Genomic DNA, 17,312 nt, shown 5'->3' with positions numbered 1-17,312 from the left:
CGGCTCACAACCGTTGGTAATACTGTAAGGTAGCTACCAACGGTTTCAACATGCTCAGCAGAAAAAAAGATGGTTTTTACAGCCTGATCAGATACTTACTGTGCCCGCAGAAAGAACCTACCCTCCACTAATAACCAAAATCTCTTTCAACTCGGAAGACCAAAGCACGGTGCCTGGACAAAAAGAACAAAGTGACGGGCCTGGCTTTGGACATTCAGCTGAAATGACGTAACGTCGTGATCCAAGTTTTTTCCAAGTTGCAGTAACGAAAGATGTATGCAACATCATTGCCTTTTAGAGCAAAACTATCGAATTGTAATTTTTGTGACCAAAAAATGTAAGAACAGAGAATAGACCGTGACATCATACGAGCATAACAATCGCTGATACACACATTCTGTTAAGGGACAAAAGTAGTTTATTAGAATTCAGAACATCTACTGTCGAGTCGACTGAACATTATGGAAAAAAAAAAAAAAAGAGTCGACTGAACATGACAAGGATTTCTGTTCATGCCTGTCTTCTTCCCTCCCCTGACATTACGGAGAACCTTCTCTGCAGGCTGATGGGAAGTTACTGACAAATGGCAAATCAGATGAGCAATAGAGAGGATAGGCTGGGCCACTGGATTGCTAACCGAAATAGTTCTTGTACAATGTTTTGGCCAATTCAAGGGCATCTCCTTTTGCCTTGACCGCGTAAATTTGTGTTTCTGATTGCCATTTGTTTGAGTATGATATCCAGTCTTTTCTCCACTCCTCTAACTCAAATTTCTCATTCTCTCTCAAGCTTTTGGTTAAATAGGAAAAGTAGCTTGATGCTCGTGGCAGGTAATAGTCTTCCAGGAGACCACTCCAGAACTTGTTTGCTGATCATAGACAGGAGACTCTTATATCAAGTAACTAAGGCACACAAATCCAGAAGTGTCTATAAACACAAGCATGCAAGTATATGTAAACACGCATACAGGTATATGGACAGAAGCAGGTACAAGACGTACCATAATCATGAAGCTTGCTCTGAGCTGTTCGATTAGTATCATACCACATAGTGACTTGAGTCCTCGCATTCCATTCATACTGAGATAAAAAATCAAAGAAAAAACAATTAGACGCCCATTTCCTTTGTCATATGAAAATGCTTTTTTTAGATAGCATGCCCTTTATGGGTGTTAATTGAAAGAAGCTTTTGCAGAGAGTTCCAAAAGAGAGAAGAGTTTCTCCAAATAAATTGGCAGGGAAAATGATAACACATTTTTTGATCAAAGGGAACCTCGGATGTCCATACATTATCCATGTCAATACAGATCCAAACTGTGCATAATTGCTTCAATTATATTGGACAATTCAGCCAATGAGGACAATTACCAAGACTAACCTGCCTCATCTCACTAGGAGTTGCTGCTAATGCTTTGGCACTTTCAAGCCATGTCCCAAGAAGAAAATTATCATCACAAGCAAGCAGCAAATCAATATCCTTTATAAGTTGGAGAAATTTTTGGCTGTGAAGATGTAGAGCTTTAGCATCCTTCTGCTGAAAAGCAGTCATGGCATCCACATATACCTTATTTGCTAGCTTTGACAGTACTTGCCGTGTTAAGTCAACCAGGTCATACCTGTTAAGATGGTACACTCCATAAGAAAATCATTCCTACTTAGTTTATGGAAGAAGAATGACCTATAATTGTTTCAGCAGTGATTAATTGAATCATGACAAGCATTAGATCATTAAGTGTTGAGATTAATTTACCACAATGGACACGAAGAAAGGTAGACACATTAGATTAGAAGACTCATACTAGACTCGCCCATCAATCAAATGATTCCCATTCAAACAATTGAGGACAAGATATACAAACTTTCTAAATTATCATGACCCTGCTAAAAGCAAAAATTAAATCCAATCAGCTTTGCCTTTCTTTTTTTAAGCTCATACACATATTTGAAAAAGGCAATCATGATTTCCTAGGTACTGCTACTGGGCCATTCACTCTTCTTAAGTAGAAAGGTGAAAAAAATTTAAATAGCAGAGCTTAACAAGTACAAAATTCTACCTAAATGGTAGACTTTCCTTGAGATGATTCCCAGCCTGAAGGAAAAGCTCCAAAGCATCGACCACGAAACGAGCAGAATACCACAAATGTGCTTGAGGAAAGTCAGAGCCTGTCACTTGAGATAAAAATCTTCTACCGGAGGACAGATGAAAGGGCAATAGCATTTTCTCTTGTTTTCCGAAGCTAGATGCTGAGATTGCTGATGGGTCCCAGTCTGGAAACTTGACTATAAAATCTGTATTATGGTCCTGAAGGAAAGAAACAATTTTTTTTTTTGCCAGAAATTGATCTTAGAGACAAAAATGCTCATTAATCTGGAAAAAATGCTGCTAGGCAGTACAAAAAGCCATGTCAAAATCATATGGTAGGAAACATTGGAAGCCCTACTGGCAGATAAAAGCTCACATCAGAAGATGCTATTGCAACCCAGTTCAGTTTCCAAGTGACCAATCTTATACATCTCTGAGTAGCCACCCAAAGATCATCTTGTGCATTGTAAGGAAACATTCAGAAAAGCATAAGACTTTCTTTATAGCTATCATACATCAGATACATCATATCTTTGACATTGAGAAATATTGTCAACTGGATTTTTTGACTATCCTCTTCTAGGAAATAAAACAATGCAGCCTGAGTGATGAAGCATTTCAAAAGCAATCTGGAAAACTGAAGAAGGGATATAATTAAAATGATGATCGATAGAAGTTTTAGGAGACATACGGCAATTCCATCTGTACAATTGTAGATAGTGTGATAAAGTATTTCCCAAGCTGCCTCAACTTGACGGACTGTCTTACCATAGCGTCTCTGAGAGTAAGCCTTCAGCCACTCCTGAAAAAGAAATGAAGTCAGATAAGTATCTTCTGGCAGCCATGTCAGCATGCAAAGCTAAGTTGGAGGCAACCAAAAAACAAGGCGTTTGCAGAAGATTTACTTTCTTGAGGTAATAAGTTAAGCAAATATAGACACCAGTGTAGAAAGTACAATATGTGGAAATGTTCCTTCTTTCAAGTAATAGACGATACATCATTCTACTTCAGAAAACAGCCAAGAAGCAAAAGATAGAAAGCCATAGTTACCACTACAAGAACTTTTTCACTCCGAAATGCCATTTCTGACATCAACTCATAAACAACTGGATTGTGTTCAATGCCCTCCATGCACATGCCAACACCTACCTGGAAGGACTAGATGATGAGTGAGTCTGCTTCAGGAAGAATGAAATTTTCATTGGAGCAATAACATTTCAAGTAGCTGATAAATAGATAAATAAATATATATATAGCTTCTCCTTCAAGCATCTACACGTGCACGTGCGAAAGTTGAACACTATATACATACCATAGTTGAATTATCACTGATGCGAGCATCAACTGGGCCTGAGGATATGGCATCCAATACACCATACATTTCAATATTTCCACCAAAATTATGCAAAAGACACCTGATACACATCAATGGTTGAGGATCTGAATTGATGAATTGTTACTCAATTTTGGGAAGAGAAGGAAAAAGTTATAAGTAGTCAGTTTCCTATCCATTCTTGAATGCTCAAGCAGAAGTTTGCCAGACATATGGAGTAATTAAATATAATAGCTAATTACCAGACATAAGGAGTACCGTAGAACTGAGCAGAAGTCTCCCATATTGGTTTGACATCAGCAAACAGGTCAAGAACTATCATTTTACCAACCGGAACAGAATGCAGAAGTGCCTGCACATATCACAAATTTCACTGTTATCATATCAGTCACTACCTGTGTGCACAGCAAAAGCACAGTGAGACTGACCGAACTCAAGCACCAAAAAGTTAACTAATATTCAGGTTCAATTCTGATTTATCCACTGCTGAACCAAACCCAACTTACACCTCTAGATGTTGATCATAGGACATCACATTCTTTGAAGAATTCCGGCAGCTACTATATTTCTCAGAACTTGTTATGTTATGTAAGTGTCATCTAGATGTAGGTAACTGTGTCTTTCATGGCAGCGTAGACTATAGGTGCTTGAAGCCTTTTAAACTTACCATTTCCCTCATAAAATCAAGCAAAAAGGAATACTTGCTCAAATAATCATTTAAAAAGGCAAATTCACACACTCATTATAGTACCAAGGGCATTACATTGTAGACTAAGTATCCTGATAAACCAATCCCCAAAAATTTCACTATGTATGAAAGAAAAAAGAGATGTTTATGAGACAAGCTGAACTCCTCGACTTCATTTAGTCACAGATTTATGAAGTAATTAGTCAATCCTCAACATTTCCTTTAATAGCCATTTCTGTTAACAACCAAGCAAAGCCAAAGGGACTAACTTTATGTTTTCACATTCTTGACAAAGAAAGCCAACACAAATAGAACGCAACCCAGTAAATGCTATAGGGAACACCATCAGCAATTCTTTTTTCTTTTTACTGATTATTATTAGGCAACAGACATATAATTAATAAGATTCAACAGTAAACATATATCAAGGAAGAATATCAAAATAAAGTACATTAAACACTATCAATCATAATAGAGCACAAGGTCAATGCTCATATGCTTACAGTTGTTCCATTTTACCAATAAGACTAATCTAGTCATGCAGTCTGAAAGTAGAGGAAACACTTAATGTACTTCAGGGACAAACATACTTTCATTTGAGGTGGTTTCCAAAAGGCAGAGTCTGAATAAAAGAGCCAACCCTGCACACGTACTAGAATTTCAGTATATTACCACATGAACATTAGAAACTCAGAGAAGTTTGTTTACAGTAAGATTAGACCTAAAGAAGAACTTGTGAAAGAATAAAAGCATGCAAGAAAAAGACATGCAATCAAAGGTCTCGGAAAGGAGCTGAAGCTTTGTAACTAGAGTTTTAAAGTTCATTTGACCCAAGTGTAAGCCTTTTCAGGGAGTTGACCTCTGTCATCGACTGTAAACTGTCTCTGTTTGTTTCATGGTGTCACTAGAAATAATTATGAGTTCTGATAAAAACTTATGTACATCTTAAGAAGTTGTCCTGAGAGAACTATCAGTCAAGCCAATAATAGCTTAGCTATGTTAACGTCTCTTTCAATGGAAAATACAATTGGACGTCTAAATACCGAAGGATGGATCAGGTGAGAGATTGAGGACCATACTTGCATTAACCACACTGCATCTTTGTCACCCTGTGACATAGCTCTATAGACTGCAGCACCAAGCATTGAGATGTATGTTGTATCATTTGAAGGCGGGGAGTTCTCATTGAATGTATCACTACACAAAGAATAATGCAATGTTACCAGACACCTTCCAGAAAACAGAACATTTTCAAAAGAAACCATAGGTATCCACAGACTGCATGTTTCCAAAGCATCTTGATGTAAATATCTGAGGTTCTAATTAAAAATCATCACCAGAATGCCCTTAGCAGATGGCATATTGTGCAATTAACAAGTCAATCTAAAGCCAGTCATCATAGTCAGTGCTACAAGCCTAAAATACTATCCATCTTCAGCATTATTCAAGTATCCTAGACTCATCCAAACAAGGCACAACAGGGAAAAGAAAGAAAAGTTGCTTTGTTATGTACCTACCCAACTAGAAATGGGAACAAATATACTTTCACAATGTATAGAGATACTTCATGTTGTAAAAGTTCAGTAAAAGCCAAAGGCGAGACATTACCAGTTATAGATGTCTGTCACATCCCCATACTCTGTGGTGAAAAATAATAGAGGTCAGAACACCACATGCATCACTGGTTAAAAATTATTAATGCAGACTAAACCGGATATAGTCTTCCATGAACGACACAATGATCCAGCGAAGAACGACACAATGATCCAGCATGCCAGTGAAATTGTTGAAAAGATATCAGATACGTCAAGTGGTTCCCTCTTTGAAGCAAAACTCCACAGTTGACACAACATAATCTAACTAAAAAGCCCAAGATACAGATAAAGAGTTCCTCATTAAGGTATGCACCTAGACACATGAGAAACTGCAAAATTAGTTTCTTTTAAAGAAAAGTTCATAGACAAAATACATTCAATGGTAAAATAAGGCACGCTTAATTTTATCAAACATTGTATTTCCCCACCACATTCATCTAGCATGAGAAACACTATGAAATGCTTATATCAAGAGTACAGTAGTCAAATCAGCCGACAATAAACTAAAAAGAGTGAATATAGCCCCAGCTGAAAAACTTTTAGATTTTGCAGTGAAGAATCAGATAGTATAAGAAAATAAACATAAGAACAGGTGACCAGTTTCCCATGTCTCCATTTCACACCCTTCCCCAGCCTCCATGTGTAATTCTATGCAATCAGAGGCACAAACTAGCGATTACTTGCAAAATGTTTCCAATTTGTCACCATGAATTGATCATTGGATTCTAGGATGAGAAGTGAACACATAAAAATTGCAAGAAGCCAATGCTGCAAACAAAAACAGGATATTTCGAACCACACCTTTGATTTGTTTTCTGACAAAAGCCTCCCCAATTTCAACAAATAAAGGATCAGAAGGATCAAGGAGGTAGGTGCAGCACCACTTTGGATTACCATCAACAGTATTCCTAAAAAAAAAAAAAAAAAAGCAAAAGGCCTCTTAACATGTGCAAACACAAGTGAAAGGTTTCTTGTTTCTTCAAGATAGTTTAAATTGACCCAAAAAAGAAAAAAAAATCGAAAATGCCAGATGTAGCATCTTCACAAAACTATATCTAAATGAAGAACTTACCTAACCCAAATGGGAAGCCAAAAGGAATGCATGGGAGGACAATATTAGAGTGAAAAGGTCATCAAACTCAGTACTTGAGAAATTACAAACAGAAACAGAGACATACCAGTCCCCAAGTCTAGTTATATTAGCTGAAGGATATATCTTCTTCAATGCTTCTGGAACATTCCCAGAGAAGGACGGAAGAACTGAAAGAACAACAACACATATCATGGTTCTCATGACCAGCATGGTCAGACAGATAGAAAACAGACATTAACTAAAAGGTCCATTTGCAGGCAATTTTCTATCTTTTTCCTGCTACAACTCTATCATATATAATCCACTGAAAGGATAGCTGAATTATCACGAATCCTAAACTGAAAAGAATTCTTCCATACCTGGAACCATGCCTAGCTCAGACATCCGAGACAATATCTGCTTCTGCAAGTTCAGCTGTTGATCCAACCAGTTCTGTGATAACGGACCACCCCACCTATGATGAAATAACTATTATACCTTAGGAGCCAAATGCTGGTGATGATGAAAAGAAAGCCTTCAAAGTTAGAACAAATTGCATTATATGGCATGTGAAGGCTGAGCAATGAGTTAGCCAGCAGAATCATATTATTAAACGTAGTCTAAAGAACCATTTATATAAAGTACTCCTACATTTGTTCAACTAGTTACCCTATTCTCTTCCTGTTATCATCATCCAAGAAAGAGAGAAGATGCAGAAATCACAACTCTTCTACCTACCCATGCAAATTTCCCATGCGAGCCCATGCGAGAAATGCAGGTCCACCAAAAAAATCATTTAGTTCATCCTTGCTGATATTGAAATCCTGCAATAAAGAGGACAAATCAGCACAATAAGCCTATCTGGTCAGGAATGGCTATAACCGGACAAAAGCTGAAACAAACAACTGACAAAACCTCAGATCACATCTGTAAACATGAAAAGTTGATTAATTGAAGAGCCAGACGATAGCACCAACTCAATTACATATTCATAAGTCAATAACTCAAATATGTATTGGGAAATTGGGTATATACAGGCATCTGCTAAATTTCAAATATGTACTCTTCAAGCAATAGCAACAGACAGACAAATTACATCAATTTGCTATAATTAAACAGGAGAAACATTTCAAGACCATCTTATGTTCTTTTATTATTTTCTTTTTGGATGATGAATGTCAGATAGGTAATGGAAATAGCCATCAGATCACTCGATCATGTGTTATTAAATTCATCTATTTATTTATCAATCAGTATGAGTCCTTACGGCGAAATCAATAGTAAGAATTGCTTTAACTTCGTCACCAATTTCATACAGGATGATTTGAAATATTACCATGAAAACTTTTTGCCAAATGGCTTCTTGTCCAGTAAAGGCCAATGGTAGGTTAACTCCTTGCAAAGCCATCCAGTCTATCTCTTTTTCCCATCCACTCCAATTCCACCAGACATAAGAATCTACGTTGAATAATGTGATGTCAAGTCATTAGCTCCCGAAGCACAAAAACTGTCAAAAAGGTAGTATGTCCAAATGCAAGAGGGACCCTAGGTGCTTTTGCTTCACTCATCTCAAGCATGATGAACTAGCTACTGGACTTGCTATTAGAAATATTGTCAAAGTCTCGATGTCCCATGGATAAGAAAACTTACAACTTGATGTAACGACATTTTGGTAATAGTTCCATGGGACGGGTCGCTGAATCATCACACCCTTGCCCTTCAGCCTAGGCAGGGATCCTGCCTTAGGAATGGAAGCCACCTGTATGCCACCAGTCTTGTCCCAGGAAACATGAGCATTACACCAATACTTCAAGTACCAATGCAAGCCAGATGCTAATTCAACTGCTGTGGTACCTCTAATCCTGCAGGAAAATAGACAACAGGAAAGAGCTTCAACAATGCACGACTCACAAACTAAAACTGGCGAATCCACCTTCACCCAATAAAAAATGAAAGCACGCAGCTCCACTTGAGAAGAAGAATAACTACATACAATATCTCAGGCCCATCCTTCTCCTCGTAATTTTCGATCAAAAAGCAGTTCTTTCCACCGCAAACATCCTGATAGGCAAAGCTGAAAGAAGGTGAGCAGAAACCACTGACAGTTACCCTCATGTGACCATGATGTATCAGGAAAAAAACTTTGCGAAGGAACAGTTTCTTAACCTGATCATATGCTATGCCCTTCAGGTGAGCACAAATTATTCATGTTCACTGTTCAACGAATTGTTACTGCTAATAGATAATTTATCAGAGCAATTATCTGAACTACTTTTTGTTGGCTACAGAAGCTAGAGATATAATCTTAAACTGAAAAAGCTAAAGACAGTTTGATGCCAATATCTTAAGTGAGTAAATTTTACGGAGACCATCAATACACTAGAGCGAGTTGTAAGGGACACATGAGAATTTTAACGCCGTCACTGAAGGGAACAAATTCCTTCCATCAACACCTAAAACAACATCCTATTGTCAACACACTATAAACTGGGTCCAACTAACTTACTGTTTTTCTTGAAGCTTTAATTATTGCTAAATTGGAAATGAGAAAAATGCAGCGATTCGATAAGGGTCACACAAAAGACTGGACTTTTTCACATTTCCGCAGTTCATCAGCCGTGGCTCGACGGTGACTGGAGAGAGCACAGGCTCAGCTTCTACTTCGCTCCTGAGGATTTGAGACAATGAAATGGACAAGCATCGTGCGTAATGAAAAAGAAGACCTTGGGTACGATCTTGAATTGGAAGCTGCGTGAATGGAAAGGAAGCAATCTTTCAAGAACGCCTGCAGCCGCCGTTTCTTGAACCGACGGAGATGCCCTCTTGGACTCCAGTCGGGTGAGCAGAGACTCTATGACATCCGGCGACGATGCTGACGAAGTCATTGTTATCACGCTGAGGAGCAGCACCAGCGCTGAAATCTTCATCTTGGGCTGCGACATAGTTAAAGAACGGAACACGAATTGGGTTTCTCGAGCGTCTCTCTACGGAGAGGAGAAGAAGTGTTCAGACGAAGAAGAGAGGACAGAGAATCGTCGGATCATCACCCACCGGGGTCGTCCTCTGAGAAGGGAGTTTGACTGAGCGCTGTGTCGTTGTCTACTCTGAGCTTATCTCGTCTTTTCTTTTTGTGTTTTTTCCAAGTTTTATATTGGGCAGTTGAATTACATCATCGGACATGGTGAACCCGCGTTTTAACGATTAACTTCCTTCCCTATGGGACCCATTATATCGAGTAAAGCTTCGGTTTTTATCAGAGATTCGAGGAGAGAAGACTGGATTCTTGTTGTTGTGGGAAAGAAGATGGAGGTGGAAGCGGAGCAGCGAGATGTTAACAACTTGATGTGGCAATTGGTGGGAACCAGGAGGAACAACCTTGGGTCCTCCCATGTACTTTCCTCAGGACGTTGGTCCTCAGCAGCTTCAACAGATGGTCAATAACGAAAGATTTGAATCTGATCTTCAAGTTGGCATGTGCTGATGTCCTGCTTAAGTTAACACGAATGTACATGGGACAAGAGCACTGCTTGTACTACTTTTTATGAAAGTTTAATTAAGTCTTGAACTTTAAAAAAGTGGAATCCAAGTCACAAATAAAAGTATAATTGGGCCATCTTCATTACATATTCTGAAAGTGTTAGATTCAATTATACTTTTGTGATAAGTTTCATAATTTTAAGTATATTTATTCCAATGTTACGTGAGTTTAGACCCAAAATTTCAAGTGGGATATGATGTTCTTAGTCACAAGTCGATGCCTTTTTTTAAAATCTACCTTGTTTACTCTATATACGTACATGGACATGTTTTTGATTGAAAATGAGTGAAGGTAAAATAACAAGTTCCGAGTTTGTAAATTGTTGTTTTATTGCCACGCCCTCTAATCGTCAATGCTTAACTTATTTTTGAAAGTTTTCCTATTGATTGATTAAAAAATTTTCATTCTCATTTACTAAATTTCATTGATGGCTGAAATAGTTTTTCATTCCCTCATCCTATAATGGATTCCATACCTTTGGGATAAGCAGGAGGAGAAATTGCCATAAAATTTTATATACATTGGATGAGAAACTTGTTTTAGGTGAGTTAAGAGAATCTAAGCTCGATGAAAAAACCAATCAAGTCATTTGCTAATTGGATGATATTTTTACTGCCTTTGTGTAATTTTTCATCGTTGTCTTTTTTCTTCTCATGAAGTCTAGAGGTTGTCCTCAATAAATGAATGAGAGAATTGAAGCAAGAAAATTATAGGAAATAGAGTTTTCCGATACTAACCCGATATTCAAAACATAGGAAAAAAAACCCAATTTCATTACAACTGTTATGTCTTTTTATATAATCACATATACAATCGATTACTTCAATATTATGTCGCCAAAATTGAATTTAACCCTGATGGTCCAGAGATGAATCGGCTTTGGCTTGTCGATCATCGCTTGAGTCAAATCACGTTTCGCAACCATTCGAGGAGAAGAGGAGGCGTTCCTCATTCAAATTTCTTATTTTCCTTTTTGTGTTTTACAAGTTTTATGTTTGCCAATTGGGGATACTTTCATCAGACATCGCCCCCACCATAGCACGGTGAACCAGCGCGCACCGCATCCCGGTAGTTATCAAAAGCCCGCCTAAAACCCTAGAAGCAGAACCTCCTCCCCCTCCCTTCCTTCCCTGTCACAAGACCCTGCCTTCCTTCTCTGTCTATCCACGCACTCCCGGCATCATCGTATCGATTAAAGCTTCGATTTTTATCGGGATTCGAGGAGAAAAGATTGGATTTTTGCTGCTGTGACGGAAGAAGATGGAGGTGGAAGCGCAGCAGCGAGACGTTAACAACGTGATGTGCCAACTGGTGGATCCAGAAGGAACGACCTTGGGTCCTCCCATGTACCTTCCCCAGGACGTTGGCCCTCAGCAGCTTCAGCAGATGGTCAACAAGCTTCTCAGTAACGTAAGATTTGAATTTGACCTTCGAGTTTGCTTGCGCAGATGTACTGTTGCCCATGTATGGGTGAGCTTAGGCATAGAATTTTAAGTGGGACTGGGCGTGTTGCTCACTCAAGTTTGGTCATGCGGTTCTTGTTGAGAAGTGTACACCTTTTTGTTAATTTACTTTTGTTTTCTCCTGATGTGAACATGTTTTTAACTGAAAACACTGACTTCCCAATTTATAGATTGTTGTTTTATTGCCAACGCCGTCTAGTTGTCAATGCTTAAGCTTTTTTTTTTTTTTTTTTTTTTTTTGAAAATTTCATGTTTGATTTGCATAGTTTGGTTCTTGTTTACTAAATTTCATTGATGGCGGGGATAGTTTTTCGTTTTTCTCCCTCCTCTTCTAATGGATTTCATACTTTTGGGATAATTAGGAGGACAAATTGCCGTATACTTTTTACATATCGGACCAGGAGCTCGTTGTCCCTCTTGAATCTTACTTACAGAAAAACAAAGGTCAGTGAAGAAGCCGAGGCCTCATTCTTTTGAGGAGATTCCTCAGGTCTCTAACTACGTATCTGTTATTCTTATTCAATTTGGGTTCATATTGCAGTTTCTGTGGAGAAGGTGTTGTCCATAGTCTATCAGCCACAAGCCATTTTCCGAATTCGTCCTGTAAATCGCTGTTCAGCAACAATTGCTGGTATGATGCCAAGCTTTCTTGTCCATTGGAGTTCTTAGCTCTGGCAGCTCCTGGATGGTATCCATCTTTCATAGGATACCAGTTAGACTGATCTTAGGCATAACATAGCATACTATCTGTTTCTTCTTTCTTTCTTTTTTCTTTTTGTGTGTGTGTGGGAGTGGGGTGGGTAGCGATTGTATGAAGGAAAGCAATGTTGTTAGAAGGATCTTGATTATGGAGAATACAGTTTTGATCCTTATGGAGTGCTGGAGGACCTTTGTTTGACATGTTGTATTTAATTTGCTCTTATCAAGCAATATGCTTATATTATGCCTAATAGTCTAATATTTACAGATAAAATCCCCTTTTAAAGGTTCATTTCTCTGCCATTGCAGGTCACTCAGAGGCTGTTCTGTCTGTGGCCTTTAGTCCTGATGGGAAGCAACTGGCTAGTGGTTCAGGAGATACCACAGTCCGATTGTGGGACCTAAGTACTCAGACCCCAATGTTTACATGCAAAGGTTGAATATTTGAATCTCTTATTTCCTTATGTCCTTAAATTTTCTCAATGTATGCTAACTTATCCATCATGGGGGCATCTAAACATATGCATGCCTACTTGCTGTATAGTTGTTTTCTTTCTGCTTAGCTGGAGAACAGTTGGGTTTTACTTTTTTTTTTTTTTTTTTTTTTTTGTGGAAAAGAAAGAGAAAAAGAGAACTGGGGGGGGGGGGGGGGGGGGAGGTGTGGTAGGTTGAATTTTCTAGAGGCATAAGCTAAAAGTTGCACTGATGGAGTGGATGGTGGGTGGAAAAAAAGCGGTTTGATGGCAGTGGAAAATTACTTGGTTTCCTTTTTGTCCGTTCTATTAATGAAAAGTTCTATTTACTCAGGGCACAGGAATTGGGTCCTCTCCATTGCATGGTCGCCTGATGGCAAGCATCTTGTAAGTGGAAGCAAGGCTGGGGAAATCCAATGTTGGGATCCGTTGACCGGGCAACCATCAGGCAATCCACTTGTTGTATGATCCTTATTGCATTATAAGACAAGAAAGTCTTTTTTTCAGTTGATTTTATTTTGCCACGTTTACTGACTTTATTTAACTTTGAGCTAAATCTATTTTTTGGAAAGCTGTTCAGACTGAATAGTTTTGGACCTTTGGTGTTACACTTCAACGTTTAAAAATCCTTCCTGCAAGGATTCCATGGAACTCCATTTCCTATTAATATTTCTTGGTTTATAACTCTCCATATTGACGAGGAAATGGTGGATAAAAGTACGAATGTGTTGCTTCTAATTTAATACTTGTGGCAAAATAAGTGGGAGCAGTGTTGGCGTTGATTTGGATGATATCCATAAGTTTAGTGTAGTAAGTAGAGTTTATTGTGTAGCTTTGCCTCTGTAGGGATGAGATAAATGGTGTACCATTAATGTTGAGGAAAGCTTACTCACGTCCTTTACCATTTTTTGACAATAATTTGTGAGGTGTTGAAGTATCTAACTTGTTTTTTGTGGCTTATGCATAGCAAGAATAGTTTCTGTGCCACTAAGACATCGAATCTGCTTAATGTCAGGGCCACAAGAAATGGATCACAGGTATATCTTGGGAACCAGTCCATCTGAGTTCACCATGCCGTCGCTTTGTGAGTTCTAGTAAAGATGGTGATGCACGCATATGGGATGTAACACTAAGGAGATGTGTAATATGTCTGAGCGGTCACACTCTAGCTGTTACATGCGTAAAGTGGGGAGGAGACGGTGTTATATATACTGGGTATGCAACTTCCTTAATTTTGGCAATTGTCGGTGAAACTGCCTTTTACTTAATGGTTTCAATTTTTGTCATGAGCTCTCTCTCCCAATCCTTAGTAGCTGTTCCACTGACAAGTTAGTCACAAGAGAGGCAACTTAACTCTGAGATAAATATTTAATCACTTTGTGATGTATTAATACTCATATGCTAGTGCTGTGCTGCATGAACAACAAAAATATAAGATGAAGAAGTTTTCTTGACTAAATCATACTCTAATGGGCCTAAGATAAAGTGGTGACTTGTAAATTCTGCTTTCAAGAAACGAAGTATCCTTGGACTTTGCGAAACTGCTGCTGCTTTTACTACTTGTTACCTGATGAAGTAATTGTCTTAAATTTCTCGCAGCTCTCAGGACTGTACAATCAAAGTCTGGGAAACATCCCAGGGGAAGCTGATAAGGGAATTGAAGGTAACATCTTTTTTAAAGTTCATTATACATATTGCAGGGTCATTGCATGCCTGTTTTCTTCTTTCAACAAGAGCTTTAGATTTATTTGTGCCTTTGGAGTAGCTGCATTCACTCGATCTCTTCGGTGCCAGGAGGCAGTTTGGCACCTAGTGACCTATGCAATACTAATTGATAGCATGTCCTTGAACTATTTCATCGTTTACTTCTCATGAGATTTTGATGTTAAGAATGGAAATACCACTATTTTTATGTCACTAAGACATGATCTGCATATTTAGGTTAGAGTTTATGTCTTTTCTTGGTTTCTACTGCCAAGTCTGCATCCTTAATCTAAGCTGCTGCTAGATCCCTCTCTTCTTTTCTTCATGATCATCCATATCTATGTAAAATTTTTGTTGCAGGGTCATGGACATTGGGTTAACTCCCTTGCTCTGAGCACTGAGTATGTTCTTCGGACTGGAGCTTTCGATCACACTGGCAAACAGTATTCATCTGCTGAAGAAATGAAGCAAGTAGGTAACTGTTATTATGTTGAATCATCTTCATCATGAAGCAATAAATCACGCATTTATTTCTTTCTGCACATTAATTGCTTACACTTTTGTATGCATTGGTCAGTCCCTGTGTCTTTTTGCTCTGCGCATGTTCTCCCCCCTTGTGGTGATTCCCTCCCTTTGGGTCTATGCACATTTGTAGTTCTACTTTATGGTAACTGTTATTTGAACTTCTGTACTTTTGTTGATAAACATAGGTTGCATTAGAAAGGTACAAGAAAATGAAAGGCAATGCTCCTGAAAGATTGGTCTCTGGATCTGATGATTTTACCATGTTTTTGTGGGAACCTTCTGTCAGCAAGCACCCAAAAACGCGAATGACTGGTCATCAACAGGTATGTGTGTTTCTGTGTGTGTGTGTGTGTGTGTGTGTGTGAGAGAGAGAGAGAGAGAGAGAGAGAGAGAGAGAGGAGGTTGGGGGGGGTTGGAGATTGATTTCACAGCTGCCTGCTTTCATCTTCCATGATGTACTATCAATTGCCATAATGATGCTGGATGTTCACTGGTTCAATAAATCAGACATCCTCTTAATATTTTCTTGAGGCTTGTACGTTAGATCCTCGTTGAACTGTTTTAGGTGTAATTTGACATAATAAATGCGGGAAATTATACTTTTTGTTTGCAGCTTGTGAATCACGTCTACTTTTCACCCGATGGGCAATGGGTGGCTAGTGCTTCGTTTGATAAATCTGTGAAGTTGTGGAATGGTATTACTGGGAAGTTTGTTGCTGCATTCAGGGGACATGTCGGGCCTGTATATCAAATAAGGTTTGAGATATTTTCAAACTTTGCTTGCCTTATCCATTCACGAATGATCTCTAATCATGATTTACATAATGGACAGTTGGTCTGCAGATAGTAGACTTCTTTTAAGTGGGAGCAAAGACTCTACTCTGAAGGTTAGTTGCACAAAGCGTATAGCTTTTGAAAAATTTCCATAAAGTAGGTAGAAATATATTTAGTATCCAAATAAACTTGTGTCTGTGCTGGCACTTAACGGAGATCAAGGGTGGTCACTTAGTATTGTAACAGGAGAGCTTGTAATATTATCTGTGAATATAATATCACCATGTTAGGATTACTTCTTTTGCAAGATATGGTAATGAGGACATCGTAAACCAGAGTACAATCCTTATAAGATTAGAAATGATCTATGGTACGTATGGAAGTTTGAATGTTGTGCTCTTGCTTGTTGTTTTAATTCTGATTGAACTATTTGTAAATGTCAATAGCATGTGGAGTCTATTCTTTTCACTGGTTATGATTCTACCCTTTTTACCGATTGAACTAGTTGCCTGATCTGAATGCTTGAATGTTTGCCCGATGTTTGGGTTACTTTTAGATCTGGGATATTCGCACAAAGAAGTTGAAACAAGATCTTCCAGGTCATGCGGATGAGGTTTGTTCACTTAATATTGCTATCATACAAGTTTTAAGTTTGTATGTCCATCATGGACTACCACTTGCTTATTTTGGTATGTGTTCTCATGATAAGGTTTTTGCGGTCGATTGGAGTCCAGATGGTGAGAAAGTAGCTTCTGGTGGTAAAGATAAGGTGTTGAAGCTATGGATGGGTTAATGCATTGGGAGTTATACAAGGCTTATCAGACCATTCCATATGCAAATGAAATGAGATGGCAGTTCAAATGCTTTCATCCGAAGTGAAGAATTGATTGTTTGATAGCCCATATTACGGCTGAAGACACAAAGTGCACACTCAACTATCAGGTACTGCAAGTTCGGATGCAATCAGCCACAAAGTGCGCACTCAACTATCAGGTACTGGAAGTTAGGATGCAATTTGGTTGCGTAAAGCTCTCTTGCATCAGGATGGTAGTCGCAGCCGATATGCATTGTCTACTTATGATGCAGCTGATATTCTCAAAGGTTTTGTTAATCTAAGAAACACTGTTCAATGCTGTGTTAATTGAGAGTATCATGAGTCACCGATATTTTGTTCATATAAGTAATTGGCAGAATCAGTCTTTGATATTCATATCCAGTTCTAGTGAGCCCTTCATTTTTCTGTTGGCTTTATACATAATGGCAGTCAAGTATGTTGGCCAGAGAGGAGCCTTCTTGGATTAACCCCTAGCTTGAGTCATTAAATCAATTTATCGCACAAGTTTCAATATTGCTTACAAAGTCTTCA

General features: G+C 38.5%; 2 protein-coding genes across 3 annotated transcripts; one reads left to right on the top strand and one right to left on the bottom strand.

Annotated features, from left to right (window-relative positions):
- Positions 1-336: 336 nt before the first annotated feature.
- LOC104454636 (alpha-N-acetylglucosaminidase) lies at positions 337-9,888 on the bottom strand. Of its 2 annotated transcripts, none has more exons than XM_010069541.3 (19): positions 9,494-9,888; positions 8,764-8,831; positions 8,421-8,632; positions 8,107-8,228; positions 7,509-7,594; positions 7,151-7,245; positions 6,877-6,958; positions 6,500-6,606; positions 5,712-5,742; positions 5,183-5,300; positions 4,694-4,744; positions 3,658-3,767; positions 3,395-3,497; positions 3,133-3,231; positions 2,774-2,884; positions 2,054-2,301; positions 1,378-1,615; positions 1,001-1,079; positions 337-868 (listed from the first exon to the last, which is right to left on the bottom strand). In XM_010069541.3, exons 1-19 carry the CDS (start codon positions 9,710-9,712, stop codon positions 633-635), a joined length of 2,415 nt encoding a protein of 804 aa, XP_010067843.2. In that variant the 5' UTR covers positions 9,713-9,888; the 3' UTR covers positions 337-632. The 2 variants fall into 2 exon arrangements, with proteins under 2 accessions (XP_010067843.2, XP_039173035.1); XM_039317101.1 differs by having other exon boundaries at positions 633-868; positions 8,764-8,844; positions 9,494-9,631.
- A 1,484-nt stretch (positions 9,889-11,372) lies between these two features.
- On the top strand, positions 11,373-17,228 carry LOC104454620 (notchless protein homolog). Its single transcript, XM_010069522.3, has 13 exons — positions 11,373-11,718; positions 12,134-12,215; positions 12,313-12,402; positions 12,780-12,905; positions 13,278-13,405; positions 13,959-14,158; positions 14,543-14,606; positions 15,008-15,118; positions 15,358-15,495; positions 15,786-15,928; positions 16,005-16,059; positions 16,503-16,559; positions 16,656-17,228. Exons 1-13 carry the CDS (start codon positions 11,569-11,571, stop codon positions 16,737-16,739), a joined length of 1,428 nt encoding a protein of 475 aa, XP_010067824.2. The 5' UTR covers positions 11,373-11,568; the 3' UTR covers positions 16,740-17,228.
- The last annotated feature ends 84 nt before the right edge of the window (positions 17,229-17,312 follow it).

This window comes from Eucalyptus grandis, chromosome 7 (genome assembly GCF_016545825.1).
Source record: "Eucalyptus grandis isolate ANBG69807.140 chromosome 7, ASM1654582v1, whole genome shotgun sequence".
Lineage (NCBI taxonomy): Eukaryota > Viridiplantae > Streptophyta > Magnoliopsida > Myrtales > Myrtaceae > Eucalyptus > Eucalyptus grandis.
This window is presented reverse-complemented; position numbering and strand designations above follow the sequence as displayed.